The following is a 15178-nucleotide window of genomic DNA, read 5'->3' as shown; positions in this document are numbered from 1 at the left end:
AAAAAAATTATGTGTCAGCATTCTTAATTGCTGAAGGAACAGTAGACCAGTATCATCATGTTCATTCAGACAAATAAAGAATTGCAAGTAATGTTGTTATTTGTAATTTAGGCAGTTTTCAAATTTTCAGCTTTAAATGTAATTTTAGATGATTATGTAGACCTTTGTAGCCATAGTAAAATACCTGTCAAATATTGTTAAAAAATCATACTGCAAAATACTATGTAAGTATAGATTATAGGTACACATGTAAAGGAAGCAGATTTTTATTAAGTACTTACCTGTGTGCCAGGCACTTTCTTTGTGCTAAGGATTTGCATGTCTATTCATTTAATCGTAGCAGTGAATCCCATGAAATAAATCTAATTTTATAGATAAGGAAACCAACTCACCAAGAGGTTAAATTACTTCCAAGAGGCTATATATCGAGTAAGTGGAAGAGCCTCCAAGTCTGTGCTATTTTACACATGTTGACACACAATATGTATTAGTACGTCTCCGTTTTGAATTTTACTTATATTCAACTTCAGTTTGCAAAAATAACCAAAGCAACTTCCAACTTAAAAAAAGTTTCATGTAAAAATTTCTTTTGCTGTTAAGTGTAGTATTAAAAAGTAGTATCTGTTTAATTTAAATTAATTCATTTTAATAAAGTCATCTGCATCTCTTTAAGTACCGAGAAGTAATTTTTCCACATTTTTTCAACAAGTTTTTCAGTAACTTGTGATTTAAATCATGATGACTTTTATTTATTTTTTCCTATTGTAATAGAACCCAAATAAAAAATTTAGTTCATTAAAAATTATTTTTCATGCATTTTAATTGGAATATTGATGATGATAAATTTTTACAAAGTAATTTTCTTTTTTATCTTTTGAGTGCCATTAAAATTCAGTAGTGTGTTGCTTTGGGGACATTATGCCTCACATTTATGATCCCTGCTCTATATATTTGTATTTGTTGTGCAGTAAAATATACATAACACACAGTTTACCAGTTTAACCACTTTTAAGTGTACAGTCATTGGCAATAAATGTATCAAATTGTTGTGCAACCATCACCATCATCCAACTCCAGAAATTTTTCATCTGAAAAGTTTTGAACTGAAACTGCGTAACAGTAACTTCTTTCTCCTCTTGCTAACCCTGGGTAACCTCCATTCTACTTTTTGTCTCTAAATTTGACTTGTCTAGGTAAAAAGGAATCGTACAGTATTTGTCCTTTCGTGACTGGCTTATTTCACAGCATATGAACACAACATAATGTCTTTAAGGAAATGGCTGATTCAAAAGCTAGGGCAGACCTATTTTTTCTTTTTTTTTCTCTCTCTCTTTTTTAAAAATTAAATTTATTGGGGTAACATTGGTTAATAACATATATAAACTTCAGATGTACATCTTTATAATACAACATCTGTATACTCTATTGCATGCTTCCCACCTGAAGTCGTCTCTTTCTGTCACCATGTATTTGACCACCTTTACCCTTTTCAACCTCCCTCTACCTCTGGTAACCACCATTCTGTTGTCTGTATCTGTGAGTTTGGTTTTTTGTTTGTTCAATTTTTGCTTTTTATTTTATATCCCACATATGAATGAAATCATATAGATTTTGTTCTTTTCTGTCTGACTTATTTCATGTAGCATAATACACTCAAACCTTTTTTTTCCTAATGAACCTGGAACAGATTATGCCAGAAAGTAAGGAAGTGCTCAAAAAAATGTTGGTGACATATCCGAAGGACATAGGTGCTAACTTGTAAAGGTTCCTATTAGTAGCCAAATCTGGGATAATTTGAATATCAAAATGAACAGAGTCTATGGCCGTGTTACCCTGAACACGCCCGATTCTGTCTGATCTCGGAAGCTAAGCAGGGTCAGGCCTGATTAGTACTTGGATGAGAGACCACCTAGGAAGACCAGGTGCTGTAAGTGTTAAAAAAAAAAAAATGAATAGAAATAGTAATGGATTATAATTATGTAATGACCACTAATTCAAAATCTGCATTCCCATGGTGATTCTGGAACCAAGTTATTTCATAGCACATGGAGCGAGGTTTTTGGGGGTATTTTTGCTTATTTATTTATATTTTAATAAATTCAGGCTTTTAATAAAGATTTTTATGCATAAATAAAATGTTTCCTTTTCATCCATTATATGGATTCATTTTAAAGTTGTTTTTATCCTATTTGTTTAGTTTAATACAGTTTTTTAGTAAAATGAAGAAGTGGATGGACATGTCAAACCTGCCGCAAGAATTTCGAGAACGTATAGAAAGGCTAGAAAGAAATTTTGAGGTGTCAACTGTAATTTTCAAAAAATTTCAGCCGATTTTTTTAGATATATTTCAAAATCCATATGAAGAGCCATCAAAATTGTTTCCACGAAGCAGGAAGCAGAGGTGAGATCCTTAATCCTTACATAATTGACATAAAAATTATGTTATCATCTTACTAAGGGAATTTGTATTTTTAAGTCTGCTTTTTACCAGAGATATCCATTTGCAATAAAATTTAAATTTCTATTAAAATTCATTTCTAATCACCCATGTCTAGAAATTTAAAGTAATACCTTCACTTATTTTTGCATGTTCTGATTATTTTATGCAGATCGGAAAGCCTTATTTAAGTTTATTTAAATGAACCATAGGTCATACTTTGTGAATAGAATTTTATATATAATTTGACTTTATGGTTTGTTATTTATATTTGCTGTTTCAATTTAAATGACAAGTTTGGAATGATATTTAGCAAGTTAGTCATATAAAAGTACATGTTTTTCCTTTTTAGGAGGAGTCCTTGCAGTGTTAAGGAGCTCTTTAATTTCTGTTGGACGCTCTTTGTTTATACTAAGGGTAAGGTGATACTTTCCGTGGTTTTACATTTCTAATGTGGGAACTTGGTGCTACTTGATATGAGAGGTTTCTGGGTTTTGTGTCTCTTTTTTTTCTTTACAAAGGTAATTTTCGTATGATTGGAGATGATTTAGTAAACTCTTATCATTTACTTCTGTGCTGCTTGGATCTGATTTTTGCCAATGCCATTATATGCCCAAATAGACGAGACTTACTAAATCCATCATTTAAAGGTAAGACCTTATTTATTTTTGAAAACTGATTATCAGGTTTTAGAAAACAAGTTTTAAAAATTGACCATATTTTTTTGTCCCCCTTGTTGCTCTTTATACCCTGTCAAACTAGGTTTACCATCTGATTTCCCTAATGCTGACTTCAGGGCTCCTGAAGAACCTCCTTGTATCATTGCTATACTGTGTGAACTGCATGATGGACTTCTAGTGGAAGCCAAAGGAATAAAGGAACACTACTTTAAGCCATATATTTCAAAACTTTTTGAAAGGAAGGTACTGTATTTATAATTGTAATTAAATGTTTGAGATTTTTTAGAGGTCAGGAGCAGCAAGCTTAAAAGTAAAAACAATGTTTTAAGCAAGTTCTCAGCATTATAGGACTCAGGGTCAAGATTTCCAGGTTTCAGTCTCTGTCATGATGCAGAATTGGTTTATGATCTTCTATGATTTAAGAAACTGAGCTGTTGAGGAATATAACTATGTACGGTCAAGTAATTACAACATCAGAGGTAAATTGTAGCAGGTTCTGATAAAGAATTATGAAAAGCAGGAGGTCAGAATAAGTTAATTCACTGCCACAATTTGAATAATTTCTGACCGTTTACTAAAAATAGGACAATATATAACAACTGTAGCTTTAATTCCATGTAAATAGAGCAGAAAATCCCTTACAGTTTTGTAGCGACTTGCAGGCTACCTGCATGCATTTCTGGGTTTTTCTCAAGAATTTACTTAGCTATTTCTGTATTTATAAAGTGACTTGTTTATTTGGGTCTCAATTTCTTACCCAATATTGAGCTATTTAATCCAGCTAGGCCTTGAGTTTTCTCTTTGGTAAAAAAAGGGGAGTTGGATTAGGTCATGACTGTGGTCCCCCTCTTTGCCAATATAAGATATTTCTCTAAGCACAAAGTCTTCCCTAACTGGGTTCTTTGCCTCTTATGCAAATTTTTGTATTTAGTCTTATCTTTTCTAAAATATACCTACATATACTTGTGTGTGTGTGTGTGTGTGTGTGTGTGTGTGTGGTGATGGCTCCTTATCTGTATGTTAAATATCTCCAGTAAACTTCTAAAGGAACTTAAGGATTATGTATGTCATGCTTTGCAAAAGTAGCACACTAGTGGTCTCTGGGTACAATGACCATACATCTTGGTTTACCTGGATTATCTTGTGTTTGGCTGTTGTCAGCCTACTTATTATAGCAGCTCCTTTCACTCCAAAAGTATCCTGGTTTGGACAGTAGTCCTCTTGCCTATGGGCCACACATGTTTTGTTTGGCCTGTGTAGGGTGTTCTTTATTTCAATTTTTATTTTGTTCAATTTTTTAATTGACATATAAAGACCTTTGATGTGAAAACCTTTCAAAAATCAGAAACTATGGCAATACTGGATTGAAGTTTCTACATGACTTTACATGGGTAACTGCTGTCAAGCTAAATGATGGTTACCTCTTTTAAGATGGGAAGTGTGCTTTCTGTTCTCAGTTATGTATGTCGAACTATGACTTTGACAGCATTTGATTTTGCAAACCTTGATGTGTAATAATCTAAATAGTGTGGATAAATAAAAGTCTTAATAACAGTGTAGTTTTCCCCCTCACCCATGATAGCACTTATATTCCCTTTGAATCTTTTGCTTGTCTAAGACATAATCATTCAATATATGTTAGTTTTCCTTCTCCACAGACCAGCGTTTAAAATCGGACAGCTTTCTTCAGAATCACTTGAGGAATTTGTTAGAAATGCTACTTCAGCTCAGGACTTGAGGTCCATCAGTTTGCATTTTTAGCAAGTCCCCTAAGTGGTTTTTATATTACTAAAATTTGGAAACCACTGCTATAGACTAACTTTAAAGTATTTTCAAAACTTGACTTTAAATATTTTTAAATGTGTTATTTGCATGCTAATTGGGTTTTACTGGTCTGAAAGAGATGTTTAGTAGTTCTGTTTTATGTGTGTCTGTTTTATAACAACTACCAGTATAAAAATTTAGATAAATGTCATGTTTTTATGTGTATGTTCATATGCTTAATTATATGATGTTACAAAATTCTTCCCAGATTTTAAAAGGAGAATGCCTCCTGGACCTTTCCAGTTTTACTGATAATAGGTAAGTATCTAGCGCTAATGATGTCTAGTATTATAGGCTATCAGTAATGATTTGTTGCAATTTAAGTGAAGCATTTTATCAAGGTAACTCCTCCAAATCAAGTTCCTGTTGTTTTAGTGGCATTGAGTGGGTGTTGTCACCAAGCCTTGATGTCTTTAAGTACATTTAAAAAAACCATTGTCACTTAAGACAGCTCCTCTCCAGAGAAAGACATAAACAGACCCAGTGACTTCTATATTTGAGTTTATATTCTTTTATTAATCAAATGTTGGCAAATTCAGAATGTGTTTATATTTCAGAGCAACTTTTTTCTTCAATGATCAGATCTCAATTAGGTTCATATAGTTTTCAGATTAAGTATATATTCTCTTTTGCTCACCTTTTGAAGTAAGTTATTGCTGTGTATGTGAATGTGAAGAATGGTCATCAGATAGGAATTTCTGATATCATTATATGTGCAGATTTAATGAAAATTATAAAGTCATCAGCTTTTCCACGCTATGGAGTCTAAATTTATCTTCACATCAAGATAGATCCATTGTATTTTATTTTATTATTTCGTTTTATTGTAGCAGCTTAAAGTAATTCTCTTTTCAGCAAAGCAGTGAACAAGGAGTATGAAGAATATGTTTTAACTGTTGGTGATTTTGACGAGAGGATATTTTTGGGAGCAGATGCAGAAGAGGAAATTGGAACTCCTCGAAAGTTCACTGGTGACACCCCATTAGGGAAACTGACAGCACAGGTTAATTTGGAGTGTAACCTTCAACAACACTTTGCAAAAGTAATATAACCTAGCCTGGCCTCAGTCTTGAATGATCTTTTTCTCTCTGTGTGTGATTCTGCTAACAGCAGAAGCATCTTTCAAGTTAAATCTTGAGTTTCTTCTACTAATTCATATTTCCCATGAAAGCCTTAAAAGGTAATTTCTAAAACTATGGCATTTAGTATTTTTACTGTTCTTGCTATTTTTCATGTTTTGGATATATTTTCCCAGAACACCTGGGTTTTTCAGTAGAGTATGTACTTTGGACGTAAAGAAGGATTTATGTTTTCTTACCATTCTTTCTTTGCCTTGCTTTAGCCACGGTTCTGTTGCTTTAAAATTTAGTTTGTTTTCTTACCCATGTCGAACTATGTACTATTCCCAAATTTCAGCCATATAACTCTGGACTTGATATTAATAACCAAGGCTTAATTCTGTATTAATGTGTAAAATGGGTTGGAGGATGAGGTCTAATAGAAAAATCACTAGTCTAGAAGATAGAAAACCTAAGTCTGATTCCAAGCTCTGCCATTAACTTTGTCACCTTAAATTTTTTAACTTCTCTGTGTGCCTGTTCCCTCATATGTAAAATATGAATGTGTATGTTGTATTTCAAATGAATGTTACGAAGAGAAAATGAGATTATAGATAGTAAGTACTTTGAAAAAGTGTTACTCAAATGTAAGGATGTTATTAGCATAATAATGTTACCGAAAATTTGGTAGTTAACCAGGAGAGTGAGGAAAAAGTAACTTCTTAAATATAAATAGAGAAGATGGTATATGTGCTGAATTAAACACATCATGAGGGGTAAGGTAACTTTTTAACCTCACAGATTTTTCTTTTTTGTCAGAAAACATCATTTGCACCTTCTACCCCACTGACAGGACGGCGATATTTACGAGAAAAAGAAGCAGTCATTACTCCTGTTGCTTCGGCCACCCAAAGTGTGAGCCGGTTACAAAGTATTGTAGCTGGACTGAAAAATGCACCAAGTGAACAACTTATAAATATTTTTGAGTAAGTACAATATTATTATTTTTCTAAATGTCCCTTTTTAGATTCCGTATTCCATTCCTTTTTCAATATATTCAGAATTCTTAAGATAGTAGATATACATTTGGCAAGTTTTACTATACCATTTCAATTACAAAGTATGTTGGCCTAAAATTAGATAGAAATACCTACCAAAAATTAGATGTAGATATTATTTCATATTATTACAGACTTTTAAGTTTAAATACATCTTAAGGGTTATTGAGCTCTGACATTCCACTCTTGTAACTACCCCGAGGTTATGCATTATTGTCTTTCTTTTTACAGTGTCTTTAAATGAGTTCAATTTACATGCCCATCAGATGGGGGATTTATTACATGTTGATGGTGCAGCCATAAAATGGAATTTTATGCAGTCGTTTAAGAAAAAGAGGCAAATTTCCTAGTGAAGATGATAAAATGAAGTCAGATCAGAGAACCTTCTTTCCTAATACTTAATGAAATAAGAGAATAATAGTAAAAACCAGCAAAATCTTTACCAGTAGCAACCAAATAAGGTGAGGGATATGATTTTATGCTATAAATTTTCAGAGGGGTTGTTAACAAAGGAAATAGATAATTCTGGTATTCCCATCTCCAAGAATGCTCATTAATACCCAGATGTGGAGAGAAACAAATGGAGTGAGTAGACAGGTGGGTGAAATGTCAGAAACCTCCCCAAGTGAAAGTCCCTGTATACCACCACCAAAATCATGGCAGAAATGTGAAAAACTCTCAAGGCCTGCCATTTTCTAAAGTCCCATACTAATTTGGGGACAGATCCTCATAGAACTAGAAGATATCCCTGACTAGGTGTAGTAAAGCCTGAAATGAAGACATTTCACTAAATCTCAAAAGAGAAATCAAAGCCTTGGTCCTCCGGCAAAAGCTGAACATAGCAGCTGAGTTCTACCCCTCCTCCCTAAACCTTCAGTCTACAGAAAAGTGGACAGAACAGTCCCCAGCCTCAAACACAGTTCAGAAGTTAAGCAGATTACAGGTAAGGTAGGAAGGCTATTGTGAAGATCTCATAACATTTGATTAAATAGATCTGGACTGAACTCCCCATTTAAGCATGAACAAGGTGAAAAGAAGTGGCAGGTCAAATATAGCAACAAGAGAAGGAAGGAAGGAAACAGTGCAAAAGACAACCTAGAAACATAAATGGAAGACATTCCATGTTCATGGATTGGAAGATTTCATGTTAAAATGTCCATATTTCCCAAAGCAATCTACAGATTTACTGTAATCAATATCATATCCCAAAGGCATTTTTTCCAAAGTAGAAAAAAAATCGAAATTCATATGGAATTTCAAAGGACCTTTAATAGCCAAAATAATCTTGAGAAAGAACAAAGTGGAGGCCTCACACTTCCTCATTTCAAAAGATATTACAAAGCTACAGTAATCAAAACAGTATGGTATTGACATAAGGACAGACATATAGACCAATGCTCAGACAAGAGAGCCCCAAAATAAATTTTCATGTATATGGTCAAATGATCTTTGACAAGGGTGTCAAGACTACACTGTGGGGAAAGGATAGTCTCTTCCACAAATGGTGTTGGGTAAATGGAATGTCTATATGCGAAAGAATGAAGGTGGACTCTTATCTTACACCATATATAAAAGTTAACTCAAAATAGATTAAGCCCCTTAACATGAGACCTGAAACTATACAACTAGACGAAAACAGGAAGAAATCTTCGTGGCATTGGATTGTGCAATGATTTATTAGATATGACACCAAAAGTACAAGTAACCAAAGCAAAAATAGACAAATGGGACTACATCAAACTCAAATACTTCTGTATATCAAAGGAAATAACAGGGTAAAAGACAATCTGTTGGAAGAGGTGAAAGTAATGTGAACCGTATATCAGGTAAAGAGTTGATGGCCAGAGTATATAAAGAACTGCTACAATTCAATAACACCCGCCCCCCCCCAAATCACCTAATTAAAAAGTGGCGAAATGACTTGGATAGACATTTTTCTAAAGAAGATATACTAGTTGCATATTAAAACAATTCTGAAAAACAAGCATATGAAAAAAATTCTGAACATCACTAATTATCAGGGAAAAACCACAACGAAATATCCCTTCACACCCATTAGAATGGCCATTATCTAAAACAGGAAATTACAAGTGTTGAGTATGTGAAGAAATTGGAACCCTGGCACACTGTTGGTGAGATAATAAAATGGTATAGCTGATGTGGAAAACAGTATGGAGGTTCCTTAAATAATTAAAAATAGAATTTATATGACCTAGTTATACTACTCCTGGGTATATATCCAAAAGAATTGAAAACAGGATCTCAAAGATATTTGCATACCCAAATTCATTGCAGCATTACTCAAAATAACCAAGATGTGGAAACAACTTAAATATCCTATCAGTGGACGAATGGGTAAAGAAAATGTGGTAAATACAATGGAACATTCAGTCTTCAAAAGAAGGAAATCCTGTCATGCTACAACATAAATGAACCTTGAGGACATTATGCTAAATGAAATTAGATACTGCTACGCAGCATCTAAAGTAATCGAATTGATAGAAATAGAAAGTAGAATAGTGGTTGCCAGGGGTTGAGGGAGGGGGAAATGAGGAGTCGTTCAGTGGGAATAGTTTCAGTCATGCAACATGAAAATGTTCAAGAGATCTATTTTACAACAGTATGCTGATAGCAATACTATAATATACACTTGAAAAAAATTCAGGGAGCAGAGTTCTGCATTAGAAGAACTTGATAAGAACGTATTTTTGCTATGTATACTACCTACCTGTCCGAATATGATACTGGTCTGTTCGAACATGCTGAGTAGGAGTGCTGAGCCCTGCACTAGTTATTTGGCTTTGGGCAAATCACTTTCTTTTTCACAGTCTTGGCTTTCTTTGTCATTTCTGAATTTGGTAGAAAGGTAACAATATAAAGGTAACAGGGTTAATTGCTTCTTGCCAAGTATCTTCCTTTTTAGTGCTGTATTTGTCTATTTGTTATTCTTTTGGCTTAGATAAGAACTATATGCAGTTTATTGTTCCCATTATAAGTGGGTGTGTGTGTAAACAGTGTCACATCATCTTTCTATTTTGAATCTAAGGTTTATTGAAGTGTAGTTCATATACAATAGTTCTTTTCACTGTATAGTTGTATGAAATGTAGAGTTGACAAATATATAACAGTTGTGTAACAATCACCACCATAATCAAGACATAGAATAGTATCATTATCCCCCCAAATTTGTAGTCATCCCCTATGCCATCCTTAGCCTCTCGCAACCACTGATACGTTTTCTGTCCCTATAATTTTGCCTTTTCTAGAATGTCACATAAATATAAGCATAATATAGAAGACATCAACTCTTCTAATGTTGAAATTCCAAAACAGTATGCCAATTGATTTTATTTAGAGGCTGTAGAGTTGTTTGAAATATTCTGTTTACATGTTTAGATTTACAACTGAGAATAGAACTCTGGTCACTAAAAACCAAACTAAACCAAACAAAAATTCTTGAAAGAAGCAGTGTTGGTAGTCTGGCATTTTTTTTTCCTGGTAATTGGGTTCCTGTTTTATTTCATAGATCTTGTATGCGTAATCCTATGGAAAACATTATGAAAATAGTGAAAGGAATAGGAGAGACTTTCTGCCAACACTATACTCAATCAACAGATGAACAGCCAGGATCTCACATAGGTAAGAAGACAAAACTAAATTTGACACAGCATTGAAAGTAGACAGATTGTCCCCCAAAAATTAGAAATTCAAGTTTTTTCCTTCTCTACTATTCTTAACTTACCAGATTTAAGTTTTGTTCTTTTGTCCTTAACAGCTGCATTTATTAGCACATTTCTTTTCTTTTTCTTATAGACTTTGCTGTAAACAGACTAAAGCTTGCAGAAATTTTGTATTATAAAATATTAGAGACTGTAATGGTTCAGGAAACACGAAGACTTCATGGAATGGACATGTCAGTAAGTAAATCTGCTTTCTCAGCCACTGGCAAGGTCCAGAAATCCTAAGCCTGGAAACATTGTATTGAGAGGCTCTATAATACATTGTGGGGGTCAGAGGTTAATGGCAAAGTTAGCAAAGATGACATATTACTTGGCTGTAGTTGTCTCTGGCACATCCAGGCAGCCACCTCTAGGCAGAAATGTGAAATATGTAAAATTCGTCTTTGGTACACCATCAGTATCCATTCAGGTTCTTTATTCTGTTCTTCATTCCAGCTACCTAATAATGATTAGGCCAACTAATAATTAAGATATTTGCCCATACCTCCCAGGGATTTTAGAGAAATAAAATCTTGGTGGTTTTTTTTTTTTGAAAAATTGCTTCATTTTCTTTTAACATTTGATCAAATCTGACCACTCTCTCCAGTAGCTACATAAAGGAATTTTTCTAAGAAGTCCAACCTGTCCTATGATCTATTAGTTTCCTCCCCCTCCCTCTTATCACTCTTAAGAGTCTCTGACCTTCAATTCCAGTAGGAACAAGTTGATATCTAGGGATGCTGCGTAACTATTATAATAAAATTTCTCTTCGTTTTCACTCTGGGAATTTTCATCTCTCTTCTTCGTTGATTCTCCTTTTTTCTAGATTACATGTCTTTCTCTTTTATGATCTATGCTAATATTTGATAGAAGATATCCTTCTATAGATTACTGAGAAAGAAGTAAATTTTTGAATTTTTATTTTGGAATAATTATAGATTTCCAGAAAGTTGTAAAACTAGTACAGAGAGGTCTCATGTACTCAGTTTTCACCAGTGGTTACATTTTATATAATACAATATCAAATTAAGAAACTGACATTGGGACAACGTATGCCTCTTCCTCTTAACGGTTGTTATCACATGTGTAGACTATATAACTGCCACCAAAATCAAGATACAGAACTGTTCTGTCACTGTAAAGATCTCCTTCATGCTACTCCTTTATAGTCACACTCACTTCTTTCAGCCACCAATCTGTTTTCCATTTCTATACTTTTGAAACACTGACTATATGAGTTCAATTCTTTTAAATTTGTTGAGGTTTATTTTATGGCATAGGACATGGTGTAGCTTGGTAAATTGAAAAGAATGTGTATTAGGCTGTTGTTGGGTAGAATGTTCTGTAGATGTCAATTCTGTTTTGTTGGCTGATGGTGTTATTGAGTTCTTCCATATCCTTGCTGTTTTTCTGTCTAGTTCTACCAATTATTGAGAGAACGGTATTGAAGTCTCCAGATATAATTGTGGATTTATCTAGTTCTCCTTTCAGTTCTATCAGGTTTTTTTTTTTAATTCACATATTTTGAAGCTCTTCTGTTTGATGCATACAAATCAAGGATTGCTGTGCAAGAATTCTTGGTAAATTGATCATTTTATCATGATAAAATGTCTCTCTTTGAACCTGATAATTTTCCTTCTTCCAAAGTCTATCAGATATTTATAGCCACTCCTGTTTTCTTGATTAATGTTTGTATGATATATCTTTTTATATCCTTTTGTTTTCAAGCCAGCTGTATTATTGTCTTTGAAGTGAGTTTCTTATAGTAGGCAGCATAGAATTGAGTCATGTGTTTTTATCTACTCTGTCAGTCTCTTTTTGTTAGTAAATTTAGACCACTTAACATTTAATTAATTGATATGTTACGGCATAAGCCTACCATTTTGTTTGTTGTTTTCAATTTGTTCTGTTTTTTATCTCTCTGTTTTCTTTTACCTACTTTCCTGTGGATTACTTGAACATTTTTTGACTAGAATCTCTTTGTATTGATTTTTTTAGTGGTTGCTCTAGGCATTACATCATATATACATAACTTCACAGTCCACTGTTATAGACCATAATTATTTTACCAGTTCGAGTAAGGTGTGAAAACTTTACCTTACCTTGAGTCCCTTTTTAAAACTCTTCATGAATGCATTTTAGACTCACATTTGATTGATAATTGTGTATGGAATTCTGTATTGGCAATCATTTTCCTTAATGATTTTAAAGACATTGCTCCATTATCTTCTAGATTCCAGTCACTAATTTGAAGTCCAATGGCATTCTAATTCTCAGTTTTGATATGTGATCGTGTTTACTTTCTGGAATTTTAGTATCTTTTTATTACCGATGTTCTGAAATTTATAATGAAATGCCTTATTGTGGATCTTTTTATTCATGTGTTAGATATTCCTACAGAATTGCTCTTTCAGTCCTGAAATTTTCGTCTTGTGGTTTTGGGTCATTTTATTGCATTATTTCTTAGATAATATATTGCCTACTAATTTATCTCTCTGGAACTTTTCTTTTTTAGATGAGGGAACTTGGATTGATCTTATTTTCTTCTCTGTTTTTTCATTTCTTTGTCTTTTTGTTCTAATTCTAATGATATTCAACTTTTCATCATCCAATCCTAATGAACTTTTTATTTTAGCTATATTTTCATTTCTAAGATCTCTTTTTTGCTCCCTGAGATTATTAATTGATATTTCTTTGAGGTTTTCTCTTGTTGCCTACATTATCTGTTTCCTCTGAGTTCTTTCCTGTATGTTTTGTATCTTTATCTTTCAATCGGAGGCTTTCCTCAAATGTTGGATTATTCTTAGATAGTCACTTATATTTGAATGAAGCACTAACAATGAAACATTAATAAACCATTACGTTGACAAAACAGTTTGGTTCAAAGTTCTGTGTGCAAGAGTGGGCCTAAAAGTACAACAGCCTCGGGTGATCATGTAGTATTAGGGACCCTCAACTGTTGGTGTTCTTAAAGGGTTTTCAGTAATATTTCAGTTTCTCTAGAGAAGTATCTGCGAATCTCTTGCCTTGCTGTTAGTGTTGTGGAACAGAACAAGGAAGAGAAATGTGGTCTCACAATTCAGTCTGCAGACTGTCACCTAAATCCTTAGTCTCTTCTATGGCTCATATTCTTGAGTTCGGAGTCTCTCTAATTCAGTTATATACAGAATAATTCTTCAGATCCTTGTTGGGATAGACTAAAGGCCTGACATCTGACTCCTTACAGTGGGGGGTTGGGTAGGTAGTTCTAACTACTACAAACTTTCAGATCATCTGTCCTTGTTGGCCTCTGGCCCAACCCCTGCTTTCTATTCTGCCTGTGCCTTCAGTTGCTTTGTTTCTTCCCAGGTTGCCTAGAGCAGACACATCTGTTTTAAGTATCTCTCTTTAGGCTCTCACGTTTGACTGTCCTACTTTCTACTGAATAATTTGTCATCCTCCCATCCCCTTCCAGGTTTCATATGTTATGGTTAGCAGTTACGGATGACTCCTAGTTTTTTCCAAAATAGTTTCTGTTTCTTACTCTCTTTGTTGATTTGGAATGATATTTTTTTTCTTCCTTTTTTTTTTAAATGCGTACAGCACCTGGTACTCCTAGGTGCTCACCCCCATCCAAGTACTAACCAGGCCCGACCCTGCTCATCTTCAGAGATCTGATGAGATTGGGCATGTTCAGGGTGACATGGCCATAGACTGGAGTCATATTTGAAAGAAGGATGGCGACAAACAGCATGTTTAAAACTGAAAACTGATGTTAAATCTTAAACTCAATGATGAACCAGGACATGCTCTTCTTTCTCTGAGCTTTTTAAAGTCTTAGCTGTGACATTCTAATACCTTCTATTTTAGTGTTTTGATTAATAAACCCTTATGTTGTCATAAAACTGTCATTTAAAAGAACTAATCCTAATGCTTTTCTCTTGATGATGGGAATATTGACAATTTTATTATTTACTCAATTTTCAAAGCAGACTGTAGTGTATACCTCATTTAAATATATCTACTACTGAGCAGGATTATGTATTATAGGAAAACTCCTTACCAGTTTGTGAACTCAAAATTTTTGTCTCTGATAATCTAGTATAATGTGCACAAGTTATTTTACCTTGTTTCTATAGTCTTCTTTATAGAATGGCAAAGGCTGAAATTGCTATGAAATATTAAACTATGGTCTTTCTCTTCTTTAAGGTTCTTTTAGAGCAAGATATATTTCATCGTTCCTTGATGGCCTGTTGTTTGGAAATTGTGCTCTTTGCCTATAGCTCACCTCGTACTTTTCCCTGGATTATTGAAGTTCTCAATTTACGACCATTTTATTTTTATAAGGTGAGACAAAAGCAAAGTTCTGTTGTGGTATACCTCACATAAGCATCCTATTTATTTTAGTGCTGAAGAAACAAGC

General features: G+C 33.7%; 1 protein-coding gene and 1 pseudogene across 1 annotated transcript in view; both read left to right on the top strand.

Moving 5' to 3' along the window:
* The window catches only part of RBL1 (RB transcriptional corepressor like 1), a 52833-nt gene that overhangs the window by 5739 nt on the left and 31916 nt on the right, over positions 1 to 15178 (top strand). Inside the window, exons 3-12 of the mRNA XM_011366624.2 lie at positions 2198 to 2401; positions 2790 to 2854; positions 2959 to 3087; positions 3200 to 3360; positions 5150 to 5199; positions 5797 to 5983; positions 6819 to 6985; positions 10584 to 10696; positions 10871 to 10974; positions 14965 to 15129. Coding sequence (XP_011364926.1) covers positions 2198 to 2401; positions 2790 to 2854; positions 2959 to 3087; positions 3200 to 3360; positions 5150 to 5199; positions 5797 to 5983; positions 6819 to 6985; positions 10584 to 10696; positions 10871 to 10974; positions 14965 to 15129 — 1345 coding nt within the window. The remainder of the gene's footprint in view (positions 1 to 2197; positions 2402 to 2789; positions 2855 to 2958; positions 3088 to 3199; positions 3361 to 5149; positions 5200 to 5796; positions 5984 to 6818; positions 6986 to 10583; positions 10697 to 10870; positions 10975 to 14964; positions 15130 to 15178) is intronic.
* Positions 1816 to 1934, top strand: LOC111743980 (annotated as a pseudogene).

This window comes from Pteropus vampyrus, unplaced genomic scaffold (genome assembly GCF_000151845.1).
Source record: "Pteropus vampyrus isolate Shadow unplaced genomic scaffold, Pvam_2.0 Scaffold125, whole genome shotgun sequence".
Lineage (NCBI taxonomy): Eukaryota > Metazoa > Chordata > Mammalia > Chiroptera > Pteropodidae > Pteropus > Pteropus vampyrus.
The sequence above is the reverse complement of the archived record's forward strand: the minus strand, read 5'-3'. Positions and strand labels throughout refer to the sequence as shown.